At 31.3% G+C, this 27,715-nt stretch overlaps 2 protein-coding genes across 4 annotated transcripts in view; one reads left to right on the forward strand and one right to left on the reverse strand.

The window, feature by feature from the left end:
- Positions 1-4,475: 4,475 nt before the first annotated feature.
- Positions 4,476-24,120, reverse strand: Chc (clathrin heavy chain). Of its 2 annotated transcripts, none has more exons than XM_065506725.1 (8): positions 23,985-24,120; positions 21,596-21,791; positions 11,316-11,523; positions 10,892-11,227; positions 6,266-10,231; positions 5,954-6,120; positions 5,711-5,797; positions 4,476-5,623 (listed from the first exon to the last, which is right to left on the reverse strand). In XM_065506725.1, the coding sequence occupies exons 2-8, from the start codon at positions 21,635-21,637 to the stop codon at positions 5,390-5,392; spliced, it is 5,040 nt and encodes a 1,679-aa protein (XP_065362797.1). In that variant the 5' UTR covers positions 21,638-21,791; positions 23,985-24,120; the 3' UTR covers positions 4,476-5,389. The 2 variants fall into 2 exon arrangements, with proteins under 2 accessions (XP_065362797.1, XP_065362798.1); XM_065506726.1 differs by lacking the exon at positions 23,985-24,120 and adding an exon at positions 21,903-22,128.
- A 719-nt stretch (positions 24,121-24,839) lies between these two features.
- Setd3 (SET domain containing 3) overlaps positions 24,840-27,715 on the forward strand; it is a 57,135-nt gene continuing 54,259 nt past the window's right edge. Inside the window, exon 1 of one of the 2 annotated variants that reach the window (XM_065508174.1) lies at positions 24,840-25,564. In XM_065508174.1, the coding sequence (XP_065364246.1) occupies positions 24,855-25,564 (710 nt within the window). In that variant the 5' untranslated portion in view covers positions 24,840-24,854. Of the gene's footprint in view, positions 25,565-26,588; positions 27,442-27,715 lie in introns of those variants that run through there. The other variant, XM_065508172.1, reaches the window with a different exon arrangement.

Genomic DNA, 27,715 nt, shown 5'->3' on the forward strand with positions numbered 1-27,715 from the left:
AATTAGTTCATCAATGAATGAATTCTATTTAAATAAAAGCCTTTGAATGAAGCTAAAGAATTATCAGCCCAATTATGAATAAAAAATTCCGATGGTGTTTGTTCCCCGGGATTTTTTTCCCATTGAATTTGAATAGGAACAAGCAAGAGTGCTATATTCGGCTGTGCCGAATCTTATATACCCTTCACCAAATTATACTTCAAAATAAAAATTTTAAATATTTTTAGGTAAACAAAATTTATTTTTTTACCAAAGTTGTTTTTTTAATTTTTCGGTTAAAATTTTTTTTCCGATTTTGACCCATTGTAGGTCCAACTTACTATGGTCTTATATACGTCGTTGCAAATGTCTTCGAAATATCTATCATTAGATATCCATATTGTCTATGTTAATGTCTTAGTAATCCAGATATAGGTAAAAAATAGGTCAAAAATCGAGGTTGTCCTGGTTTTTTCCTCATATCTCAGCCATTTGTGGACCGATTTTGCTGATTTTAAATAGCAAACTTCTCGAAAGCATGTCTGACAGAATTATTGAAGATTTGGATCCCGAAGATATCTGGGGTCTTCAGAAAATTGATTTCAACAGACAGAAGGACGGACATGGCTTAATCGACTCCGCTATCTATAAGGATCCAGAATATATATATTTTATAGGGTCGGAAATGAAAAATGTGGAAATTACAAACGGAATGACAAACTTATATGTATATACCCTTCTCACGAAAGTGAAGGGTATAAAAATGGGAAAAAACTCCCGAGGAATTTTTATTCATAATTGGGCTGTATATTTTGGGAACGAATTTATGCAATGAATGGCTGCTATTTTTTAATTCCGAATTGAATTAGTTAATTTAATTCGATGCTCTAGTCTAGATACATAAATGGTTTAAGAAATAAATACTTATGTTTACAGTTGCACCTCAGACCATTAAAATAAAGTTGTTTGACTGGATTTTTTTCCAGCAGGATAAGTGAAAACATGATGCGTATAAACGATTGCCTAAAACTTTGAATGCAATCTTAAAATTTGTGCTAGAACCGATAAACCGTGTCTCTTATATAGGTCTATAATCTATCTGAAAGCTTCTAAAAGTTAAATTTTGTATATAAATATCCGAGATAGGGAACTTATTTACATTCCTATAACAACTCAATTATCTATAAATATTCAAAATGTATACGAAAGCAAAGTGGTTCGCTATACGCTACGTTTTTGCTGATCCTTTGACCGAATAACTCTGGTCATTCCAGTGCATAACACCGGCTGTCGTGGGAATGCGAATATATTAGTGATTCTGAGAATTCTTTGCTATGGTCTGAGAGGCTCAAGTGCCTTAAAATGTTTCCATTTTATATTAGGCATCTGTTAGAATTCAATTACTGCATAAAAAATATATATAGGTACACAGTGTGTTTTTATTATTGGATTAGTTGGTGTATGTATTAGAAAAAAAAAATTAACATCGAAACAATTTAAACAAGAATAACAAATCAAAAATTATAAAATCATGACTTTGCTGTACGTACATAAACAAAAATATACTGAATCCCCATAAGCATTTTTACTGGAATTCAAGTTGAAAGCAAGTGTAATTCAAGCCTTGAATTGTGGTCAAGCAATTGAATTACAGTTGTATTACACTTTATTTCAATAGCATTAAAAAGGAAACATAAATTTAAAGTTAAAAGGAAACATAAATTCAAACCATATGTTTTTTGTTTGAAAAATATTTAATTTTTCCAGTTTAAAACATAATTACATTTAAATTCAAGTCAAATTCAAACAAAATGTTCAAGTGCTTGAATTTAAATAACCTGAATCATTCCAACTACTCTCTCTTAGACTTTTTTATAAACAATAAAAAAAGAGACTGGAAGTTGTTTTTCCCCAGTTAAGAACACTGGACTACATCAGGGGGGTTATTATATGTAACTCATTTCGAAAAGAAATTCGTTCGAATTTGTATGCTGTATACATTGTATTTCGCTTCGAATCGAATTACATAATAACCCCACAGAATTGTTTTAATAAGAATTTAAATTAAATTGTTTTAACAAGAATTAAAAATATGGAGAATCTGTTTTTTTTTCATATATTTTCGTTATTAAACTATCCCCCTGTTCTGTAATTGGTGGGATTATGTACGTTTTCTATTTACTCACAGCTTTTAGTAAAGAAAAAGTTAAATTTAACAGCGAAAAAATAAAAATATACAAAGCACACAAAACATATACATACATAAATTAAATAAACACATAAAACAAATTATCAAAATGATTACAAATTAATTATACAAACATTTTCCAAATTATTGTAACAGCTTCCATGATGTTGTGTCAAAGATGATGAATGTGATCATGAGGAGATTTTATTAAATTACTGAAAATTCTTTACAAAATCCATAAATAAAATAACTTCACTACTATTCACAATAATTTCTAGCAATTTCGAATCTTTAAAACGTTCTTTATTTGAAAAAAAAAATAACTAATTTACGATTGCTTTCCTTATTTTGAATTCCAAAAAATTCTAAATTTAATTCCAAATTTTTGATAGATAATCTTCAAAATTACTATATTTTCTTTAACAAAAATCTGATTTATTTTATTTTAATACAATTTATAAGAAAATGTCTTTCAAAACTGCGAAGCTAATTTAGAATTTTGAATAATATTCACCCTTATCGTGGTTGGCGTAAACATCTTACGCCTACGACTGTAGATTAAAGATAAAATGCAAACTGTTTCTTTAATCTATTTCGAAAATTCGAACTTGATACCGAATTTTAATTAATGTTCAAAATCGACTCTATTTTTCAATAAAGTCTAGTTTATGTTTTTAATTCAATTTTATTTCAATTCAGACAATTTCGAAACTAATTGTAGTCTACGTCTAGTTTATTCTTTTAATTGTATTTTATTGCAATATATAAGAAATTTTTTTCATTTCAGGCAATTTAGAAGATTCGAACATAATTTCGAATTTTTCATAATGTTCAAAATAAGTCCAATTTTTTAAAAATTGTCTAGTTTATTTTTTGAATAGTATTTTATTGTATTTATAAGAATTTTTATTAATTTCTGTCAATTTTGAAAATTCTAAGTGAACTCCGAATTAACCCAATTTGTTCAAAAATGTCTAATTTATTTGTTTAACTGTATTTTATTGCAATTTATAAGAATTTTTTACATTTCTGTCATTTCAAAAATTCGAACTTAATTCCGAATTTTCGATAATGTTCAAAATTGACCTCAATTTGTTCAAAAATGTCTAGTTAATTCATTTACAGGTATGTTCTGCAAATCACATTTTATAAAAGTGGTTTGAAATCACATAAAAGGTGTTCTGAGCACATAATTTTGTGATTTTAAACCGTTCAACAAAGTCACTAATGTTTTCAAATCACTTGGTTATTTCTGCGGCTATTGCATGAAAAATATTTAAATAAATTAAACAATATGTCCTTTATTAATTTTCTTATAGAATTACTTGTTTTATTAAAAAAACACTTCAAATTTAATAAAAATCTAGAGACACCTTTTCTGCTGTAAAAAGTTTATTTGCTTTTGTGATTTCTTTTGTGGTTTCAGGTTTGTTTTCAGTTGTCAGCTGTTTATGATTTTCGAAAATACATGGAAGCTTGCCAGTCTAAAATGTTTTAATGTTTGTCTAAAATATGTTCAATATCTTTAAATTAATTATAGAATTCGTCATAAAATGTATAAGTTATCAATATGCGTTAAGATTTTTGCGCTAATTGGAAAAAAAATGCAACAAAGTTGAAGCAAGTGGTAACCAAAAGCAATTGTGTGGCAGCTTTGCTGTTTTGTTTTCTTTTTGACATAGTGGTTGAGCTTGCGCCATAGTTTTTGCAAAATTTTTATAAAATGTAATTCCATTCTTTTTAATTCCATTAAAGATATAACAGAAGCTCCAGGCATTTTTTTATTTTCACTTTAATATTTCTACAAAATTATTTGCAAAACAAAACATTTAAAATAAACGAATCAGCTGTTTTCTTGTGCTTTCGAAAATTTAAAATCACACCGAATAACAGTGTGATTTACAGAACAGGCAGAAATCACACGTGTGATTTTAAAACGGTATGTGATTTGAAATCACGTGGATTACAGAACATACCTGTTAATTGTATTTTATTACAATATATTCGATTTTTTTTTTTTAATTTCTGTCAATTTTGAAAATTCGAACTTAATTCTGAATTTTCGATAATGTTCAAAATTGACCCCAATTTGTTCAAAAATGTATTTTTTTATATGTATACGAATTTTTTAATTTCTGACAATTTTAAAAATTTGAACTAAATTCGAAAATCATTTAAATTGCTAATTTAATATTGAAAAAAAAAACATTTTTTGCAAAATTTTTCTTAACAAATCCTAAGATCCCATTCCTATTGAATTTTCCTGTCCAAAATTCACTTTAAAGTTTAAATAAATAATCCAATTCAATTTCGTTCGATTATATATAATAGAGCGTATATTTTTTTGTTGTTTAATGGAGCGGCATTACTATTATGTGTTTTTTTTTTGTTTTGTTTTAAATTTAATTTAATAATTAATATTTAAACTTAATAAAGAGAATAAAATAAAAAATAAAGAGTAAATTAAAAAATAATATAATAAATGTATATTCATTTCTCTCTTTTTTCTTTTTTGTTTAAATTAGTTTTTGTTTCTTTTTTTTCAATTTCGTTACGATATATAGTAAATACGATAAGATATTTTCAATTAATGATTTCTTTATGTGTTTAAAACATAAATACAAATATATAGGTAGGTAGGTAGTAATAATTACGTTATGAATTACAAAATTTTAGGAGGGTGGGGAGTTTGAGGTTAGAATTGAAAACTTACATAAAACAAACAAAAATTATGAATTATAAAAAAAAAAAAACATATAAAAAAAATCTTTACAAACATTTACAAAAAAAGGAAAAAAAGTTTAAATAACAGAAAAATAAATTTACCCCATAAAATTATTTAAATACATAGAATTAATTGAAATTGTTTTCGGCCCCTTTTTTTGTTTTAAATTTAATGTTTGTTGGTAGTTTTCTGTGGTAATTATTTGCATTGTATATTATGTAAGTGTTTGTATGTTTTTTTATGTTTTGGAATTATTAAACTTAAGAGTTATTTACGACAATGAAAAATTAAACAGAAACATTTAAAGAAAAATTAAAAATACAAAAAGAAAATAATAATAAACATGGAATTTTTTTTAAAATAAATTTAGTTTCTTGTTGTTGTTTTTGTATTGTGTTGTTTGTTGTAATAATAATTATTAATTGTTTTGTTGTTGTATGTTTTCTATTCGTAGTTACAAGTTAGAATAATTGTTTAAAACCATATGAAAAGAAAGCCTACATTCCATAACCGGGTGGATAAGCCATATTGGGCGCATAACCGGGCGCTGCTGCAGCAGCACCATAATTTTGAGTATACTGTGGTGGTATACCCATTGCAGGACCAGCTGTTATCATTAATTGAGGTTCCATGGTAATTATGTTTTTATGTTCAACCGTCTCATCTTCCTTCTCTCGTCGTTGTTCGTTTTGTTCGAGTTTATCCACTTTGGCGGTATATTCACGTATGACCTACAAAAAAAAGAAATGGAAAATTAGTTTACGTTATGATAAATTTAGAGAAAACTTTTGTTTTTGTTAAGGTTAAAAAGAACTTACTTGAATCATATAAGGCATGGCAAAGTCCATAATATTGTGTTTCCATGCAAGTTCCAAAATAACATCGGGTCTTAATAAATCGTAGCACTAAAGGAAGAAACAAGAAATAAATAAATTAGTTTCACACTTCTTTAAAAGTTCTTATAAATGATATTAAACATATTTGATTTAAAAAACAAAAATTCAATTTAAAGAAAATCAAGTTTTATAGAATTCGAATGTAAAATTTAAGTTTTAACTCACTTGGAATAAGCAGGCAGCGAAACAATCGTAGGCATTACGTTCGAGGAACCAAGCCAGCAGTTCTTCGGCAATTTCCTGTTTACCAGATTCAGCTGCATATTCCATAGCATCCTTATACAAACGATCCTTTTTACACAATTCAACTGATTGTTTCCAGCGGTTGTTGCCTAAATATCCCAAAATAAAATAAAAACAAACATTAAAATAACCTCCTTAAAATGTTCCCTTAAAAAAATTCTCCCATGTAACAATAAAACAAAAAAAAAAAACATGATTGCTTCCTCCACCCCCACTTATATATATACTACCCACCTTTGTACAGATAAGCAGCAATACGTCTAAATTCAGTTAATTCGTGTTTCTCCAATTTTTGGGCCAAAGCAATGGTATCGAAATTATCGAAACCGTCAATGGAGTTGCGCAGACCCTGATAGTCCTCCTCTTCGATCAGCAAACCATTCAAAGCCTCATTGATGGCCTTATTGTTAAGCGATTGCACCGAACGCAAATAGGGTTTGACCAAAGCCAAGTGTCCGGTTTTGGAGAAGAATGTGACGGATCTAGTGTGATCCATGCGTGGTGCCAATACCAAAAGTATGTCGTTGAGTAGCAGGGGCTTAAAGTCCAAATAGAATTGTATAGCCTTGTAGTACAGTTCAATGTTGGCAACCTTTGTGATAATATCTTTGAAGTGACCTTCACGCCAGGCTTCGGTGGGATGAGCCATCATAGCAATTACAGCGTTATCGTACTCCTCGTATTTATCATAAAGGAATACCAACTCGGACCACAAATGGGCTGACTCGGCAGCACGTAATACTTTGGGTATATTGACACGCGACCAGAACAATTCCAAGTGTTCGCGCATTTTCGAGGGCTTGAATTTCGAATACAGAATGGCCAATTCGGTGAACATGCCCATGTGGGCGCGTTCCAAGCCCAAGGCGGACTCGAGCAGAGCAATGAGTTCCTCAAAGTAGCCGCGATCTTGATAGTAGTTGATCAAATCTTCCAATTCATCGGCGTGCACAACAATATGTAGGCCGCACATTTGAGCCAAACGGAACTCCTCAGCATCTACACAGGCGAAGCACACCTCCTTCCAGGTGCGTGTGGAATTGGCCTTGCGGGCAGAGTCTACAGCTCCTTGGAATTCCTTGAGATACACCAAAGTAATGGCTAAGCGGGCAAAGTTGCTGACATTGTTGTACAGCAGTTTGGCGGCATCATACATGCCATCGTTGAAACATCTATCGCCAATCTTTTGTATGTCAGCATGGTTGGGTCCGGAAATAAACTCCTCCAAGTCGGCTAAACGGCCAGTTCTGGCGTAGGCATAAATCAATTCACTTTCTATGTACGATTCTCTAGCCTTCTTGCGGGCCATTTGCAAATAGCGCACCAAATCTTCCCATGAGTCGGATTGTGAAGCCACATTTACCACATCCATGTAAGCGCTGGGATCATCAGCCTTGATGTAGGAGTCGATAGCTTCCTTAACCAAACCCTTATCTAATTGGGCCTTGGCCAACTGAGACCATACAGCAGGTTCATTGCAACGTTCAGCAAATTCATAAGCTCTCTCGAGATTATTGACCTGTTCGATCAGCACTTGTATAGCCGAGGTGTTGACATCGAATTTCTTGAAGATGGCAAAGGCTTCTTCGTACAATTGATTCGATATGGCAATGTTGGCGATATCGGGAGCATCATAGTTGTCCAAGCGATTAATGTAATCCATAACACGAGTACGATCGGCCTTGATAGCGGTCAAAATCAAAAGATTTTGCAAATTGCGATGATCCGAAAATACGGACGAATCCAAAATGATCTTCTCCAACAGTTCGATGAGCTCATTGGGTAAATCGGCGGTCATGAAAGCCTTGACGGTGACAGATATATCATCGGGATCTTGTGTTTCGGACAAGGCGGTCTGTACAACTTGATCGATAAGTTGTCTCTTGTAGGGATTTGCTTCGGCCAGCACTTCAGCCCAAAGTTCAGCATCACGACGTCTTACCAAATAGCGTGCCTCGCTCTTGAAGAGAGAGTTTTCATTGCAGACAGCAATCAATTCACGATCACATTGACCTCTTTCGTAGGCCACACAGGCCAAATGAGGATCACGTTTCTCGCAGTAACGTCCCACAACACGACTATCATAATATTGATTTTCCTTAAGGAATCTCTCAGGGTTGTTATTCGAATCAATATAAATCTTGGCCAAGGCATTATGGGTGGCCGGCTCAATGCAGCCCTCATGCACACGCGACTCCAACCAGGGTAACAGCAATTTCAAGCGGTTGCGTTTCTCTACCTCTTCTACCAATTCATCAGTGGAGAATTGACCCTTGACTACCAAAATAAGGTTCTTAATAATGTCCTCGGAGCAATCGACATCCAAAAGACCTCCCACCACCACGGGCAAACGTGAGGGATTGACCTTTTGCACATAGATTTCAATGTATTTCTGTAAGTTATTGCGGTACAAGTACAAGACCAAATCGTGCACGAAATCAAAACGATCGCACACAATAATCAAAGGCAATTGATCGGTCAATTTGGCTTCTTTGAGGAAATTCTTAACACGTTCAGCATTGTAGCAGTTCGATTCGCGACATATACGTTCCACTTCCTTGATTTGGTTGGTCTTGCAAGCAGCTTGAATGTATTTGAAATGTACCTCAGGATCTTGCGAATAGTTGACGATGGAGCCCAAGAAATAGAAAAGACCCTCGTAGGATTTAAAGCTTTCGAAGAGATCTATCAAAGCTTTGGTGGTCAATTGTTCATGATATTTGGTAGCAATTTGAACACAAATCTGTAAATTCTGTCTTATATTAGCAGTCAACATGGCCTTTAAGCACTCCAAAGAATCTTCAACGGAGAGAGTGCCGAAAAAGCCCACCAACCAGTCGGCATTCAAGAGATGAGTGTGAACCACGGCTCTCTTAATGTCATATAAATCGGTATAGTGCTCAAGAGCACGTTGCAACAAACCAGCCTTTTCACACAATTGGGCAATGTGTGCACGATCGTAATGGGTAAACATGGCATTGCCCAAAATAGCATCGGCCACTTGGGGAGCCGATATCAAGTTCATTTCCAAAAGCCGGGTCTGTAAGGCGCCCTCATTGGGACGATTGTGCTTGAGAGCATCCAACAAAAAGGCCGTACACTGCTGCACCATTGAGTGTTCCATAAAAATGTCCACTATCTGATTGATATCCGCCAAAGGCTCTTCCTCGGCCACCAGCATAGACGCAAAGCTGGCACCCTGCTCGGGATTGGTACGCATAACCGAGCGCAACAGGAATATATAGTCGGGAGTATAGTTCACCTTTTTGGCGTACAAAACTATCTTCTGGAATTGGCCGGTTTCCGCAAAACACTGTATTACCTTATTGGGCACATTAGCTCTCAAGTAGATGGACAGAGCCAAAGTGAGATCGGAGGTCTTGACCAAATCACCCAATTCTTCGCTGCACTCCAGTTTCTCCTCCTTCAGCCATTTCTCGCACAGTTGCTTCTTGCCTTGCAACAACACCGGGCGGCATAATTCCAAAGATTCATATTTATTCAATTTACCCTGATCTAATAAAATACCAAAATATTGCAATAGAGGCGGTGTTGTAGAACCAGCCGGCGTTTGAACTTGTTGGAAACGTTGTATAGTCTGCGGTGTACGCAAAATACTCTTGGGCGCCAACGCTGCCACCTTGGCAGCCTCAGCATACTGGCCAGCCGTAAATAGCTTATTGAATTTTCTCACAAACAATTCCTCTGCCCCAGAGAGATTGTTGCGTACAGCCATGCGCAAAGCCAAATCGGGATTCTGCAATACCGTATTAATGTAGGGTATAATCTGTTCCTCGTCCACTGTCACCGATAACACTTGACCTTTACGATTTACCCCGATGATGCCGCCACTCGATTCGTGGGGAGCTGTCACAAAAATGGTATCAGCCGAGATGCGATTCATGTATATGCATGTGCCCGTCTCCATGTCGTAAAGATGAATGTAACCATATTTGGTGATCAAATAGATGGTGTCATATTTCGAGGAAACTTGCATTGCTACGGGGAAATCACTTTGGGCTTCGGGTGGGAAGAAGACATCAACGGATTTCTTGACAAACGGCTGATTGCCGGTTGGTGGAGCGCCAACTTCAATAATATGCAATTTACCACCGGTAGCAGTGCGGACAGCAAAACAGAATAGGGTTGAAGGTTCCTTATTGCCCTCCATTTTGAACGAAGCAAAAGCGGCGGCATGACCTGGTTGGGAGACACACATACAAATAATGGGGGAAAACATTGATAAAGAATAATTATGATAGAAAAGTTTAGATCAGGGACCGGGAAAGTAACAGTTATAATTTTGATTTTTTAGTACTTTTTAAGAAGTGTTTTTTACCTTTTGTAAAAAAGTAACTTTTGTAAAAAAAGTACCTTTTGTAAAAAAAAGTAACTTTTGTAAAAAAAGTACCTTTTGTAAAAAACGTACCTTTTGTAAAAAGAAGTACCTTTGTAAAAAAAAGTACCTTTGTAAATAAAAGTACCTTTTGTAAAAAAAGTACCTTTGTAAAAAAGTACCTTTTGTAAAAAAGTAACTTTGTAAAAAAAAAGTACCTTTTGTAAAAAAAGTACCTCTTGTAAAAAAGTACCTTTTGTAAAAAAGTACCTTTTGGAAAAAATACCTTTTATAAAAAAGTTCCATTTATTAAAAAATCCCAATTAAATGTAATTTTTTCGACTTTAATTTTACAAAAATATGTTACTGTTACATGGATCCCTGATATTTACATTAGATTAATATTACAAACAAATTAGAATAATATTAAACAAAATACGAGTATTAGCTGTTCTTTTAAAAAAAATATATATAAAGTTAGTTAATTTATTACTATTATAGTAATAAATTTGTGTTTTACCCACCTTCAATTGCCTGTGATACTTTACGTTCCACCGAATACAATTGCATAGCACCGGCCACACGAGTTGGCAATGCCGATATACCCACCAACAATAGCCATTGTTGATTTGGATTACAACGATAATTAATGATTTGGCAACCATTTAATGAGGAATGTCTATCGAACATTTTAAGGGGCGTCGAATCACCCTCCATCGACCAATGATATACAGAGGTCTCTGTAACCAAAGCTAAAGTATTCAATGATATCCATTTCCAAAAGACCACGTCTTCGGTCATGGTATGAGCTTTCATTTTCGATTTCATTTCGATATTAAAGATTTGTAAAGTTTTTTGCGCTGGAAAATAATAAAAGATTCAATGTAAAAATTAATTTAAAGCAAAAGTAATGGAAATTCTGTTAAAATTCTTTAAATTTTCACTTACCTTTAAGAGCAATAACTTTACTAGCCGGATTCATAATTGCTGAATCGGCTGATATTGGACGTCTAGTTGGATTAGCAGTGTCATTCATATCAATAATGACCACTTGTGCGGTATCGTTGACCTTTTCACGCACACAAATGAATTTGTCAGACTCCATGGTAAGAGTACTGAACGATATCGAATTGATATTAATACCGACATTTGTGAGCTGTACAGAAATAGAGATAAATATAAAAATAAAAACATAACATTAGTTTTTAAAAGTTAATATTGAAAAATATGTAATAATGCAAAAAAAAGAAACCAAACTATTGGTATTAGTTAACATCAACACCCCTTAAAATAATACAAATATTATCCAGATGGCGGCATAAATTCTAACCTTGTTGTATTATAAACATGTTTGTATGAATATCAGTGTTTGACACAAAAATTTTTGTGTAAAACTAATTGCAAGGTCTTTTTTTTATTTGATTAAGAATTTCAATAATTTAATGGTTTGAATTATTTCCATATTTGCCATAATTAGAGATGCCAAACGGGGAATCCCGGGTGGGGATTTCGGCATTCTTTACCAAATCCCGATCCCCGGGATTTTCAAAAATCAGTCCCGATTTTGCAAACACATGAATTTGTCGCGTTTGGACAGCTCATGTCAGTGTTATGTTCCTGTCTACACTAGACAAAATCATGTGTGCACAAAAATTTTCCGCTGAGTGAACAAATTGAAGTCTAGTCCATACGGGGGGATTGAAAAAGTGAACGAGATGATGAAAATTAACAATGATTTTAAGATGTTACCATATTTTAGTCATTTTTTATCTTTTGCGTAGATAGTTTGGCAATAAATACCATATTTGGCAGACAATTGCTCAGTGCGGAAAAAAAATATTCTAAAAAGAACCCAAAAAAAAAAAATACAAATGAAGTACAAACAAGAACAACTTTTCTGGCAGAGTCTTCCTAATGAAAATCTCCCACATATTTAAACACAAAAGTTAATTTCCTCAGAGATTCTGAACTGTGGAAGTATATTGTTGAAAAAAATAAATTTGTAAGCATTATTCAGACGAAAAAGTTTTTAAAATTTCTAAAATTTTGAGCAGTTCAATAAATAATTACATAAAGATGCGAGATTATAGTGTAAACAACAAAGTTTTTTTTTTGCTTCGAATCGTCATATGCGGGAAGTTTTGCTTTACTTTTTTGATTTAAAAAAAATGTGCCGCTGAAACACTCCGATTGCTCGGTTTCAAAGGCGAGATATGGTTTGTGCGGTTTAGAAGGTGGTGATTTTGACACGGAAGACAAAGAGGGACCAAGTCAACCAACAAAGTTTAAAGACCAAGAATTGGAAGCATTACTCCTTGAAGATTGTTGTCAAACTCTACAAGAGCTTGAAAAATCATTGGCAGCTACTATATCAGCAATTTAAAAACGTTTGCAAGCAGGATCATACGAATTGAAGCTGAGAGACCTCAATAGACGATTTTGTATGTCTGAAATGCTGCTTGAATGCTATAAAAGAAAATCATTTTTGCACCGAATCATTACTTCCCATGAAATATGGATCCATTACAATAACCCAAAGCGTAAGAGATCGTGTGTGAAGCCCGGCCAACCAGCCGAATCGACACTAAAGCAAATTTCCATGACGCTAAGTTAATGCTCTTAGGACCAAAAGGGTGCTATCTATTATGAGCTGCTGAAATCTGGCCAGACCATCACAGGGAACCTGTACCGAACGCAACTTATTTGTTTGAAAAACGCAGCCAGGGGGGTTATTCTCTATTGCAAAAGGTAAATGCGTTAAGAATACAATTTTGTACTCTGTATCGTCCACGCAAACGCTTTCGCAAAAAGAAGCAATACTGGCACCACAAAATAAACAATAGCGAAGAATGACAAACTGGAATGTCAAAACTTGTAAATAAAAACATTTTAAACTAATTTTTTGTGCGATGCGAAAACGCAATAAAGGGTACCAATTGTACCATTTTTCTTTCGCATCACAATAGAGAGTAACCCCCCAGACTGCATACCTGTTAAAAACTCTTTAGAAAGAAGTGGTTTGAACTATCCGACAACTATTTGTTTCGATCTATGTAGAACGATAACTCAGGGATACGCTACACTTTGAATCTGAGTATCCGATATTGGCTTGATTCATTCTTGACCTCAAAAGATGAGCAGTTCTTTTGGCGCGGAATCCATATATTGCAAGAAATATGGGAAAAGATCATAGCAAACAATGGCCAATACTTTGAATAAATTTATATTGTTCATGTGTTTCAAAATAAAAGCTAAAACTTAAAAAATCACGAATTTTTATGTTATATACACAATAAAATTTGGAAAATACTATCGATCATTTAGGGACTAGCTAACTAAAACGACTTCTGCAGAAGTTGTCAAAACGAAGAGGAGGATGAGACTATTTTTCATCTTCTTTGTCATTGTCCGGCATTAGGAGATCTACGCCTAAGGTTTCTGGGACATCGTTTCCTAAATAGTCTTTCTGAGCTCTCGAATATGAGGCTTGAGGGCATTAATGCCTTTATAGGAAGTAGTAATTGGTTAAAAAGACCAGACAGTGACCAGTGACCTAATAACTGCCGACTCATTGGCACGTAACTTTTTTTTAAGATCTCCTCCCTCTCTCTTTCTTCAGACTTCTCCTTAACGTTTTCAATCTTCTCCTTCTCTCTTTTTCACTTATATCTGTCCCTCTTCTGTTTTCTTCTACTTTCAGGTAACACAAAGGGACCATTGCTTGGACCCATGTGAGCTGCTCTTCTTTTCTTCATTTCGTGGCTGCCTGGAAACCTAACCTAAATGCGAAAGAAGATTTACTTTCTTATTTTATATTGAAAAAAAAAAATTTCAAATGAGTCTCAAAACTTTCGAAACCCACATGAAATAAGAGTAATTTGCTTTAATTTTTTTTTTCAGTGAAATTTCTCTCTTCTTTCCTACTAATGCATTTATTCTAGTTCCGAACAATTTAGGAAGTTCATAAAATTTATCAAATAAGAAACAAAAATTACAATAGCTGGTCAGTTTACAATAGAGAAATAAAGAGCGGAACATATTATAATAAATGTTCCATATTTTCTTTATGCCGACCACTGATTTATTCAAAGCTACTGTAATTATTAAATTCGTTTAATATATAACTTTAATTTGTTTATAATAATACTATACTCCACTTAACATGCCTTCCAAACAAATTAAATTTTCCAATAAACAATAATAAAATAATTTATCAAACAATTACGATTAGGGGACTTAATACAAATCAGTCATTGGTCAGTTAACAAACAAAACAAATGACATTTAATTTATAATGTTTTACCTACATAAAAGGTTAAACAAAGAAAATACAATCATAAAGTTCAAGGTTGTTAATGTTTATTAATGAAAGAGTTTTTAGTATGAAAGCAAAATGCTATGTTATACTATTCCATTAAAGAAAGAGAGAGAAGGGAAGGCAAATATTTATAAAATTAAAATGGATGCATTTGTTAAAACAATGATTTTTTAAATGCAATAAAAAAATAAATTGATAAGGTTTTGTATATGCGAAAATATAATACAAAAATATATGAAATGCTATAAAATTAAGAAATAAAATGCAAATATAAATATAGCCCCTTAATGGCCTTCCCCCCTTCATGTTTTTCTTTTTGTAAAAGATTAAGATTTGAATAAAAAAAATGTTGAAAAGAAAACAAGAAACAAAAGCTGTGGAAAAAACAGAGCAATAAACTTGTTGTCTACAATTGGCATTAAATAAAAAGAACCATCATGTATGGTACATAATATTTCATTCAAAAAGGCTAGGAAACAGAATGCTTTTGCATATAGAAATATTTTTTTATTTAATGTTTAATATGCCGGAAGATGAACATTAGATGCATACAGGTCGAAATTAGTTTAGCCCTTTCAATACTCATAATTTTTTATAAAACAGAAAACATTAAAGGGACCTTCAACATTCTATATGACATGTTGGGAACGCCACAGAAGAATGTTGTTAATGTTTTCCTTAGTTCAATTTTAATCGTAAATGTTAAAGATTATAGCAAAAGTAGAGTGCTTGCTAAATGAATATAAAACCATTTTTATACAAAAAAAGGTATTAACAATGATGTACTATAAAAAATTCAAGTGTATTCTTGTGCATTTGAACAATTTGTTTAGCATCTACTACGTATCTTTTGTTTTGCTATACATATTATTTATTTTTCTACAATTTAGCAATGTTTTTTTTTAAGAAACAAAAAATTGAATTGTTTATATACATAGTCACTCAGGCGCCTGCATGATGATTCTTTGTTTCTATTTTGTTTTTCATTTAAAGATTTTCCTGCGAAATAAAATAAAACGTGTACAATGTTTGAGTGGATTTCAAAAAAAAAAAATATTTCTCTTTTATAAATTTTTTTTAAATAAAGGGGGAGAGGAGTATAATGCGTTTTAAATTCAAATAAGATTTGTTATTAAAATATTAAATAAGTCTACAACACTTAGGAAATGGACTTTCTAAAATAGTTGACCAATTCACATAAAACTAAAATATAAATAGACTATAATATCAATAGAACCTTAAAGCAGCTAAAAAAAGTACTAAGTGCCTTCCTTATTCTTCTATTTCAACCCTTATTTTAATTTGTTGCCTTTTAATTTCGTCATTCTCCAAAAATGCTGAATCCATTTGAGTATTTCCTATATAGAAAATTGACTGTATAACAAAAATCTCTTAATCAAATCAGTTCTTAGTCTGCTTTTACACAGGGCAAGTTTACTTGAAGCAAGTCTCGTCGATTCCCTTTTAAACTTGCGCGTCTGTTTACACACAGCAAGTCTGTGAGCAATTTTGTATGGCAAAACCTAATAGACGCCATATTGAAAATGTGAAAACAAAATAAATTTGAAGAGACTTGCCAGTACAAGCAAGTGTGTACCCCTCTTCTTTCTTCTTGCCTCTCTCTCCTATAAACTCTAGACTTGCGCAAGAAAAATTGCCCTGTGTAAAAGCAGACTTATTGCCTTAATATTTTATTTTCACAATAAAATTTCTTTTGTTATCCTTTCTTTTGCGAGAAGAGAACAATGACGCCAAAATAATTTACGTAAATCAACCACTCATAGAACATTTGAGTTATTGTTTTTGTAAAAAATCATTAAAAACTAGAAAAACGCTATATTGGTAACTATTTTCAAGCTGATCAAAAAATCGTCTCCTAAAGTACGAGACGAATTGACAATGTCCAAACACAAGCGTGCACTCACATACTATCAGAAATGTTTTGTGTATAAAGGGATGGAATTTTTTAAAATTTTTATACATTTATTCAAATTATTGGCCATTGTTAGATATAACCATTTCCTATCTTTCTAGCAATATATGGATTCTGCGCCAAAAGTACTGCTCATCTTTTGAGGCGAAGAACGAATCAAGCCAATATAGAATCTTCTGAAGTAATGCGTATCCCAGAGAGAGCGTTCTGCATCGATCGAAACATATAGTAGTCGGACAGGGCAATGTGAGGCAAAACTTCCCAACCACTTCTTTCTAAATAGTTTTTAACAGGTATTGCAACATGTGGCCTAGCGTTGTGATGGAATATTTCGGTTTCATGTCTGGCCGCATATTCTGGGCATTTTTCGGCCAATGCTCGCTTCAAACGAATCAGTTGCGTTCGGTACAGTGGAACCTATTTCAGATTTCAGAAGTTCATAATATATAGGACCCTTTTGGTGCCACCAAATACTGAGCATTACCTCAGAGCCATATATATTTGGCTATGTTATTGATTCGGCTGGTTGGCCGGGCTTCACATACGATCTCTTACAATTCGGGTTATCGTAATGGCACCACTTTTCATAGCAAGTAATGATTTTGTGCAAAAATGATTTTCTTTTATAGCGTTCAAGCAGCATTACAGATATACAAAATCCTCTTTCAAGGTATCTCAGCTTCAATTCGTATGCCACCCAATTTCCCAATTTCTTTTGAAATTGCTGATTGATTAGCTCCCAATGATTGTGCAAGCTCTTGTTGAGTTTAACAACAATCTTCATGGAGTAATTCCTCCAATTATTGGTCTTTAAATTTGTTCTGGTTGGCCTGGGCTATATTTGTCTTCCGTGTCAAAATCACCACTTCTGAACCGCACAAACCATATCTCACACGTTGAAACCGATGGAACAAATTCACCATAAGCTTTGGTGAGCAATAGGTGTTCATCAGCGGCACATTTTTTTTCAAATTAAAGAAGGTAAAGTAAAACTTCCCGCATATGAGGCTTTGTTGGCACAAAACCGCGTTCAAAAGAAACACCAACTTCTGTAAATCCCACATTTTTAAGTCATACAATATGATCTATATACACAATATGTTCCGGGCATTTGAAGAAGCCAGATGTCTTTAGGGACAATGTGCTATTTAGTAATCAGTCAAGATATAATATTTTTGGAAGGAAAGCTGTCAATAAAATATGAAGAAAAATATGTATTTGATGGTTCACTGCTTTTCCTAATTTCTAGTCAGCAATTCAAACGCTGATAAAAAACCAATTTTTTATCAAAAATTTGAATTTTGCATTTGTGTTTTACAAAAGCTGTGTTTTATACTCCATTTTTCTTCAAGTATAACCCATTGTAACCATATTGTGTAATCTTGTGTAGTTTTTTATGATTTCTTTCAGTATTATCATATTTTTTGGATGTTTGCTATGTACATTGTCGTTAGTATTATTGTATACAGAGTCTTGAAATAACATGATACCTACAGTATGTATTATTGTTGTTATTACTACTTGTACTGCTTATTACACCATCCATACTCTAACGGTTGTTGCTCTACATTTACATGTTGTTGTATGTATTTTTTTTTCCTAAATTTATTGGAGCGCATGCGTTTTTTTTTGTACATATATATTTGTTTTTGGCTTTGCTTTAATAACAATAATGTTATTGTTGTAGGTACCAGTTTGGTTTTTTTTCTCTAACTCCCTCTATTTTGAGATCTTTTTATCTGTTTTCCCACCCCCTGCTTTATCAACATTTTATCGACCCCTATAATCCAGTATACTATACACATTTACAAACTATATTCGCGGTTTTTAATTTCATTATTGGAAAAACATTATCCAGCACTTTCTCTTTTTTTTTTTGTCTGTATGTATTTGCTGTTTTGGGGAATGTGTTCAATTAATATTAATTGACAAAGTGAGAAATTGACTACTCAAAAATATATACAATAATAATAAACAGCACCACTTTGATGGACTGTCTGTCTGTCATGTCTTCGTTTTTTATTGTTGGTTAGTTTTTGTTTGGTGTCTTGCTTGACATTCCCTTTATTTGTTTTATTGCTACTTATTAAATTATTGCTCCATTTATACTGTCTACAGCATATATTGGGTCAATGATTAGTGCGTGTTAAATGTAAGGGTCGTTAGATAGGAAACTTTTGTTATTTACTTAGCTGCTTTTGAGCTTTGCCTATTTATTTTTTAGAAGTTTTTAAGTTACAGTGTAAACCGAATTATGGTTACAATAAGAAAAACAGAATTAATTTAAGACAATAGTATTATATTTGGCTGTGACGAATCTTATATAGCCAGTATAATAATGACCCAGATTTTTGTTAATTTTGCATAAAAACATTTATTTTTATTAGATTTAACAAATTTTTTATGGATACCAATATTCTAGAGATATTTATGCTAGGAGAAATCATGATCCGATTCTTAATATTTTCTACACAAATTGTGCTTCTATCTTCTATCTATATATATATAAAAATTAAATGGTCCATGTATGTAATGGCATCACGTGAGAACGGCTGGAGTGATTTGGCTGATTTTTTTTTATTCGATTCGAAATTTTCAGATGGTTTGTAAAGAAAAAAATTAAAAAATTCTTGGTAAAACTCGGAATATTTTTTTATTTGAGTCCAGTCAACTGTAATAAAAAAGATCCCTAAAGTATGCAGTACAAATTTAGATATATTATTTTCCCCTAATTTCCCCCTAAGTCCTTCCTTGTAGGCCCTATCGCGCCTTAAAAAGATAGACAGAGGGACGGACATAAGCTAGGTCGTCTTAGAATTGTTAAGGATCCAGAATAAATAAATGAGAAATGGCGGTGAATTTTGTCCATCAGTGTATGTATCAGATTAGGCGCGGATTCAAGTCAACAAAATTAAAATTTCTTTCACATTTTGCTTTATTTTCCCTTTTTTATATGAAAACTTTTCGGGTTTGGTGAAGAAATTCCTATTTTCTTATCCAGGCCCCACATGTATCCGCGCTTGTATACCAATAATTACATTGAATTTCTTGACATACTGTAACTATTTAATCATGTAGCTCTCAAGCTATGTTCATATATTGATAGTTATGTTCCTTTTTCTAATAACTTAAAAGCTTAGTTTTAAAATCCATTTATTTAAAAATATTGCAATATTATCCAAACATCTTCCTGTGTTTCTAATTTATATTCTTTACTTGTGAGCAATTATTCATTCAAAAAAATATTTTATGACTAAATCGAAGAATTTTACGCTACACTCTACCATTCAATAATTTATTACCATTTTGTAATTTGATTTGTTTTCATTAATCAATTACAGTTATAAAGAGTGAGGGAGAGAAAGCAGGGATGGAAAATTTAGTTATACATACACAACATTTTCTATAGAAAATAAAGTTATACACAAAATTTTCAATAGAATTGTCTATATAGATTCAGTTATACAAAAAATTTTCTATTTTAATGTCTAGGTATAGAAAATTCATTTAAACATAAAATTTTCTATAGAAAATTCAGTTATACACACACTTTTTTTTATAGAAAATTCAATTTTACACAAAATTTTCTTTAGTAAATTCAGTTATACACAAACTTTTCTATAGAGAATTCTGTTATACACAAAATTGTAAATAGAGAATTCTGTTATACAAACAAATTTCTATAGAAATGTCTATAGAAAATTCATTTAAACATAAAATTTTCTATAGAAATTTCAGTTTTACACAAAGTTTTCTATAGAAAATTCAAGTATACAGAAAATGTTCTGTAGAAAATACTGTTATACACATAAATACTATTATAGAAAATACTGTTATACTCAAAATTGTCTATAGAAAGGTACTTTTGAATCTATCAAAGTACATTCATATCAACATTTCCATCCCTGTTATGCATGTACTTTTAGCTCACTACAGAGTACTTGTTGTTTTTGGAATAACGTAATTGTGGTTTGCTCGTTGATGAGTTTAAAAACCAGTTTCAAATTGAATACAAACAAATTGAGGTTAAAAGAAGACTATGAAAAAATAAAGTAAGTATGTAGCAAGAAATAAATAAAAATTTATATTCACGTAGACTTTACAACAATAACAAAGGAAATTCAATGGGGAAAAACAGAAAGTATCGAAAACAAAAACAAAGAGCCGGCTTTTTCAAATTAATTAGCACTTGAGTCAAAACAACAAGTTATAATTTTTGGCAAGAATATCATCTCCTTTAATAACTTGTTTTATTATTGTTTTGTTATGTCATTTCTGGCAGATTTCAATATTTATATTAAAACTAGTTCTTAATTGTTAATATGACTCACCCCCATTAACACGAAGCCTGGATAGGTTTTAACTAATAGTTATACGGTCGGTTAAAATTATTTTCGTATGAAAACTGTCAGTTTAACTATAAGTTAACATATAACCAGACTTCGTGTTACTGGGGGTCATAGGTATAGGACTTCATTTCAAAATCGTGTCGGTTTAATTATAACCAATTCCCCAATTTTTAAAGAATTTAAAAACAAAAATTCAAATCTAACCACAAATATATTCAGACACCTACAATTTAATTTTTATTTAGAAATTTTCAAAGCTATGCTGATATGTTGTATATTTATACACGACATCCCCTCACTTGAAATGAGTCATGCTTAGTTTGTATGATAATTTATTTCTTTTTGTATGTGCATACACCCAACTTATAATACGATAATTTTTTTAAATAATACAATACAGAGATTGTTTAACAAAAAAAAAGAGTTAAACAAGAAACAAGTACGAATATGTACAATACAGATAACAAGTCGGCAACAAGTTTATCAAGGGAAACAAACATAAAAACCAGTGATAATTATTTTTTTTTAAATAAGGGGGTGTTAACTTTCCATTAATTCTTTTAACAAACATATGTTTGTTATACAGATTTCATAAAAAAAAAACAAATAAAATATTTAAAAAACTTACCTGTAAATGCTCCTGAAAGCGTATGGGTAAAATTTGAGTCATTTTGTGCACCTTCTAATATTCACTCTTATGGAAAAAGTTGACGTAGAGAAATGCAACACTGCAGTTATGTTGAGTTTTCTTTTTTATTTATTTGTTTTGTTTTTCTATTATGTTTCCTTTTTTTCTTTATATATTATTGTAGTTGTTCTTGTTGCTATAGTCAATGGAAGATAATGTAATGTTATTAAAGTAGAAAAAAAATCAGTGAATGACACCAAAATACAACAACTAAAATACTAATACGTGTTTCAATTCTCTTTCTCACTCTCTCTTATAGATTTTATGGCTAAAAAAACTGATATGTTCGTTTGTATGTATTTAGTTAAAGTCTAATTCGTTCTGCTTTAATGATCTTATACTGTTTTTGTTGTTATTGTAACTCGCACTTTTCTTTATTAACTTTAATTTTTATGTTTCTTGTTTTTATGTCACTCTTCAACGCACACATACAGGTGAAAATTATTTTTTTTTACTGGTAGTTACGCATTTTTCTTTTGTATTTTAAAATTAATAAAAAAACATGGCAAAAGGTAAAATTAAAAAAAAAAGAATTCTAAAAATTTACTTTGAAATTGTAAGAAAATCTTCTAATTATCTTTTAAATTTAACAAAATATTATTCAATCACTTTAATTGGTTTATTAAATTACAAAAAAAAAAGAATCACGAAGATTTTCACAATTTTTTTTTCTCCCTTTTTTATTAGTAGAATGTTTACATTTGTAACAAATTTGAGTTTTTACACTTTATTTATTAAAGTTTATGAAAAGTAACTTTTTAATATAAATACTTTACTATTTTTTTATTAATTATTTAATTAATTTTAACACACATAAAATAAATCAAAGCCGCTTGTATGACAAAACTCCTAAAAATGACTGTCGTTTTTTACATCGGCAAATGTCGTTAACAAAAGAAAACCAAGATAAAAAGACGTAGTGGTGAATTTCGTGTATGACAGTCAGTGTTGACAAATCTGCGATTTTTAGAGTACTATTCATAAATATCGATAAATTGTATTTTCTGGTTAATCAACTTTAAAAATTTAAAGGTTCTACAATAATTTATGTCACTAAAGGGCATAACAAAAGTCTGTACAAAAAATATAGAGGAAATTGAAAGAAATATGTTTGGAAGTGGATTTTTCTAATTTGTTCATTTTATCTTATGTTTATGTATGTCTCATCTTCTAAAAATTGAATTCTTTTTAAAATACAAGCTAATTATTATTGAACATTAGGAAGCCCAATGAGTTCATAAATTCTTCTGAAATCAGCAAGATATATATGCAAAGGTTTTATAAGTTGAAATTTACTTTTTGTCGAAAAAAATTGAACTATTGATTATATTATCCGAAAATCTTCGAAAAGTCGACTAAGGAAAAATAGCCGTTTCTACGATATTTTTTGTCAATATTTGTACTAACCAACATTTTTTACATTTAAAATACAACAAAAAGACTTATCATTAAAAACAAAAGCTAAATTAAAAAAAAAAATCGAACGTTCGATTATACAAAACAGTTTAGTACTTTCAATATTTTGGTTATTTTTCAAACCAATTATCCATACCTGGGGAAGTTTATCCAAATAGTGTTGGAAAACGTTAAAGTTAGAAATAAGAAAAGGGTAAAGAAAGTAAAATAAAAACAGATATTTTCCAAGAAATACTAAAAAAATTATTTAAATCATTCATAAAAAAAACAGAAAAAATCGAAAATTCAACGCAATAAACAAAAACAACTAATTGAGAAAAAATAACAAACACAACATACAAATTCACCTCGTTTACTCATCTATTATTAAATACCGACATTTAATTTCTTTTATTTACACAATAACACTCAAATTAATTATACATATATAACATATTGTTATGTTTTTACCAATTTTCCTTTTAAAAAACACAATAATTACATTTCACTAACGGAATTTACAAAATATATGCATATAATTTTATCGACTTCCTTTATTTACAAATCAAAATTATTTCCACGTATGCCACATAAACAAATAGATGAGGAAAAAAACACTGGTTGTAAAACATAAGAAAAAAAAACACCAGCATTTAGCACAAACCGCCCACTTTTTCCAATCATATCATTCTGTTCGACACTTCTTTAAACAATATACACTACTATTCTCTACCACTGAAACAATGTGTGAGAGAGAAAGAGACCACACGTTTGCTGCTGGTATATTAATGGTATGCAATAATTGCACTCATCGTTGATGAAGAAAAAAATTTTTCTTCTCAGCGCAAATTTTTATTGCCGGAATTTTGTTAATTTTTATGCGTTTTTCACGTAGCAACAAATTAAATTTATGAAATTTTTATTGTAGTTTTACCCTTTATTGTTTTTAGCAAGTTTTTTTGAATTTTCACTAGCGTTTTTAATTAGAAAATCGTTTTTTAAACGCGTAAAAACATATCGATTTGTACGTGAAAAATGACAGAATAAAAATGATAAAAAATGATTTGTTCACTGAATTGAGGTGATTTTTTGTGATGTAGTAGTGAGTGGTGAATTTAGTGCAGAGTTGTATTTTGTATTGATAATTGATAACTTGGCAGCACTTTTTGGGAGGACCATGCGAATTTGCTATTTGTTGGCGATTTTTGTCCAACATTTGACGATTTAAAGAGAAATTTAGTGATTTGTTTAGTTACAAGTTTGTTTATCATTCTGTAGGTAATTTAATTTAAGAATAAAGCGAAATATATGTTTTATTATAGCTTATATCTTTCTCTCATACAATGTAAATATGTTTTTTAATTGGTCGTTTGGTTTTCAGAAATTCAACAAAACTTTGCTTATATTATTGCTGTGTCTTCAACAAACAAAAACTGTTGTCGAAAAATCATCGTCTGTACTGGGTGTAACAAATTTAGCAGTTTCTACCGGGTTTTGTAGTGTGATTTGACGGGAAATGGTGTACAAAATCTGGCAACACTCATTAAAATCTCAAAAAATGTTGGTGAATCCCCACCAAAAAAAAAAACATTTTTTATTATTCGTTGGGACGACATCTATGAAGAATAGTACGGATTTGAACAATTTAAAAAAGCTTTTTAAACAGATCTGTGAAATAATAAATAAGTTTAAATACTATTTAATTAATTTAGCAGGAAATTGTTATAAAACAAAAATGAATAGACGTAATAACAGACATTACAAAGCACCAAAAAAGGAAACAGCACCTGTTGAACTAACCTATATGGAAAACTTAAATTTGAGAGATGCAATTGTCAAGTTGGTGAAAGCAAACTTGTATTTTAAATTATATGAGAGTTGGGATAATTGGCATGAGTATGTAAAACAACAGGATATTCTGCACACCATTCATAACATAGAAACTCCGCTGCAGCAGAGACGATCATATGCCAATAAGTTTACCCCGACAGTATGGAATGTATCGATCAGTGAACAACTTTCAGTAAAAGCAAAACTCTTACAGCACCAACAACGTTTGAACAAAGTTCACAAATTCTATAAATGGGCTTCGGATAATGGTGTCCACTACGATGGCTTTAAAATTCAGAAGTTTCCTGACTTACAATCTGGTTTAGTAGCCGAGCAGGATATCATAAAAGATAAGTTAATATTAAGCATTCCGCGTAAACTGATGTTATCAGAGGATAATTTGGAATGTGATATGCTTGATCTGTTGCCTAAAATGAAATTGGTATTGGTTTTAATAGAGGAGTCGCTTAAACCGGACTCATTTTGGAGACCCTACTTAGATATATTGCCCAAAAGCTACAATACGGTTTTGTATTTTACGGTTGAGGAAATGTCTGAGTTAAAGGGCTCTAATGCTTTGCCGACTATTTTAGAATTTTGCAATAACGTAGCTCGTACGTATGTGGAAATTTTTTATTATATAACAATGAAGAATAAGAAACTGTTCAACTATGATTTGTTAAGGTAAGTTATGGACAATTATAAACTTGAATATATTGAAATAGAATTTGAAATTATACTATAATTTGTTAATTTTTAAAACATGTATTAGGATTAATAGAATACATTTTAAAATTTATCGGTTTGTTTCGATTATACAAAAAGTATTAAGCAGAATATTTTCGAATCAATACTAAAAAGAATATTCTACTAGTTTCTTAATAAAAAAATACAGCAATTTGTTGATCGATAGATTTGAAGGGGTGTGTACTAAAGAAACACACTTTCACTCGGAGACCCATAGTATTCACTGTGAAACCATTTAGAAATATAATGCATCATCTCATATCCCAACACAATCTGATTGTGTATAGTTCCAACAATAATGCTTCTAGAGTCCTTAGTGCTGCGCCATATATTTAGAAACATTAACTGTATTATTGTTTCCAGAATCTAGATTCATTATTAAAGAAAATTAATAAAGCACTACTAGACCAAAGAAGGGTTTTACTATTATGTATCTCTTTGGGAATTCTCACTCATCTAGGATAATTATCCTAAACGTACCACTGCAGTAAAGAAAAAAAAAATACCACAATGATCAAAATGGTCACTCAACAACATGTTTCTTAATATTATTTTTCTAGGTTCATTGCTAAAGAGAATTATAAAATTAACATAAAAGTAGGAAAAATTACCATTAGTAACCACTTTGTGGTTTCTTATTTATTCAAAACTATATTCATTTACTTTTTATTTATTTGTAATAATTTAGAATTTAATTTATAATCCTTGGTAAAGAAAATACAAAAAGTACCATTCGAATAGGAAAAAGTACCATAAAATCTCCCAGGTCGACCTCGCGTTAATATAGGTGTCAACCTGTTCTGTCCAAGGCGAATTCATATATTAATTCGCCTTGTAGAAAATGGTGAACAAAATTTGGCAACACTCATTAAAATCTTAAAAAATGTTGGTGAATTCCCCCACCAAAAAGAACGCGTCAAACAATCTTCATAAAATGCGCTTAAATTATTCGCTTTTTATTATTCGTTGGGAGTACATCTGTAAAGAATTATACAGAATTGAACAATTTAAAAATTGGGTTTTGAACAAATGTGTGAAATAATAAATAAGTTTAAATACTATTTAATTAATTTAGCAGGAAATTGTTATAAAATAAAAAAAATGGACGTAACAAGAGACAACATGGAAAACTTAAATAAGGAAGATACAGTTGAGATGTTGGTGAAAGCAAACTTGTATTTAAAGCACCATGACAGTTGGGATGATTGGAAGACGTATGTAAAACAGCAGGAAATACTGCAGCTCATTATTAACATGGAAGCTCCGCTGCAGCAGAGACGAGCATATGCCTATAAGGTTTCCACGAATATTTCGACCAGAGAACAACCTTTGATAAAAACACTAATCTTTAAGCTACAACGTTTGAACAAAGTGAAACAATTCTATAAATGGGCTTCGTATAATGGTGTCCGCTACGATTGTTTTAAATTTCAGAAGTTTCCTGACTTACATTATGGTTTAATAGCCAATGAGGATATCATAAAAGATGATTTAATATTAAGTATTCCACGTAAACTGATGTTGACAGGGGAACATTTGGACTGTACTATGTTTGATCGATTGCCGAATATGAAATTGGTGTTAGCTTTAATCGAGGAGTCGCTTAAACCGGACTCATTTTGGAGACCCTACATTGATATATTGCCCAATAGCTATAATACAGTTTTGTATTTTACGGTTGAGGAAATGTCTGAGTTAAATGGCTCTAATGCTTTGCCGACTATTTTAGAATTTTGCAAAAACGTAACTCGTACGTATGTGGAAATTTATTATATAAGGAGGGATATGCCACAGTTCAACTATGATTTATTTAGGTAAGTTATGAACAATTATAAACTTGAATATATTGAAATGGAATTTGAAATTACCCTATAATTATTCATTTTTAATATATTTGTGGCATTAGCACCAAACTGCTTAGGTATTCGGTAAAAATTTGGCAACAAACGAAACTTTCCTAAAGGAAAGAAAACATGTAATTTTAATAGCAAGATAGAAAAAAACATGTATGTACCTATCATGATTAATAGAATACATTTTAAAATTTCTCGGTTTGTTTCGATTAACATTTTTGTATTTAGCAGAATA

This window comes from Calliphora vicina, chromosome 4, assembly GCF_958450345.1.
Source record: "Calliphora vicina chromosome 4, idCalVici1.1, whole genome shotgun sequence".
Lineage (NCBI taxonomy): Eukaryota > Metazoa > Arthropoda > Insecta > Diptera > Calliphoridae > Calliphora > Calliphora vicina.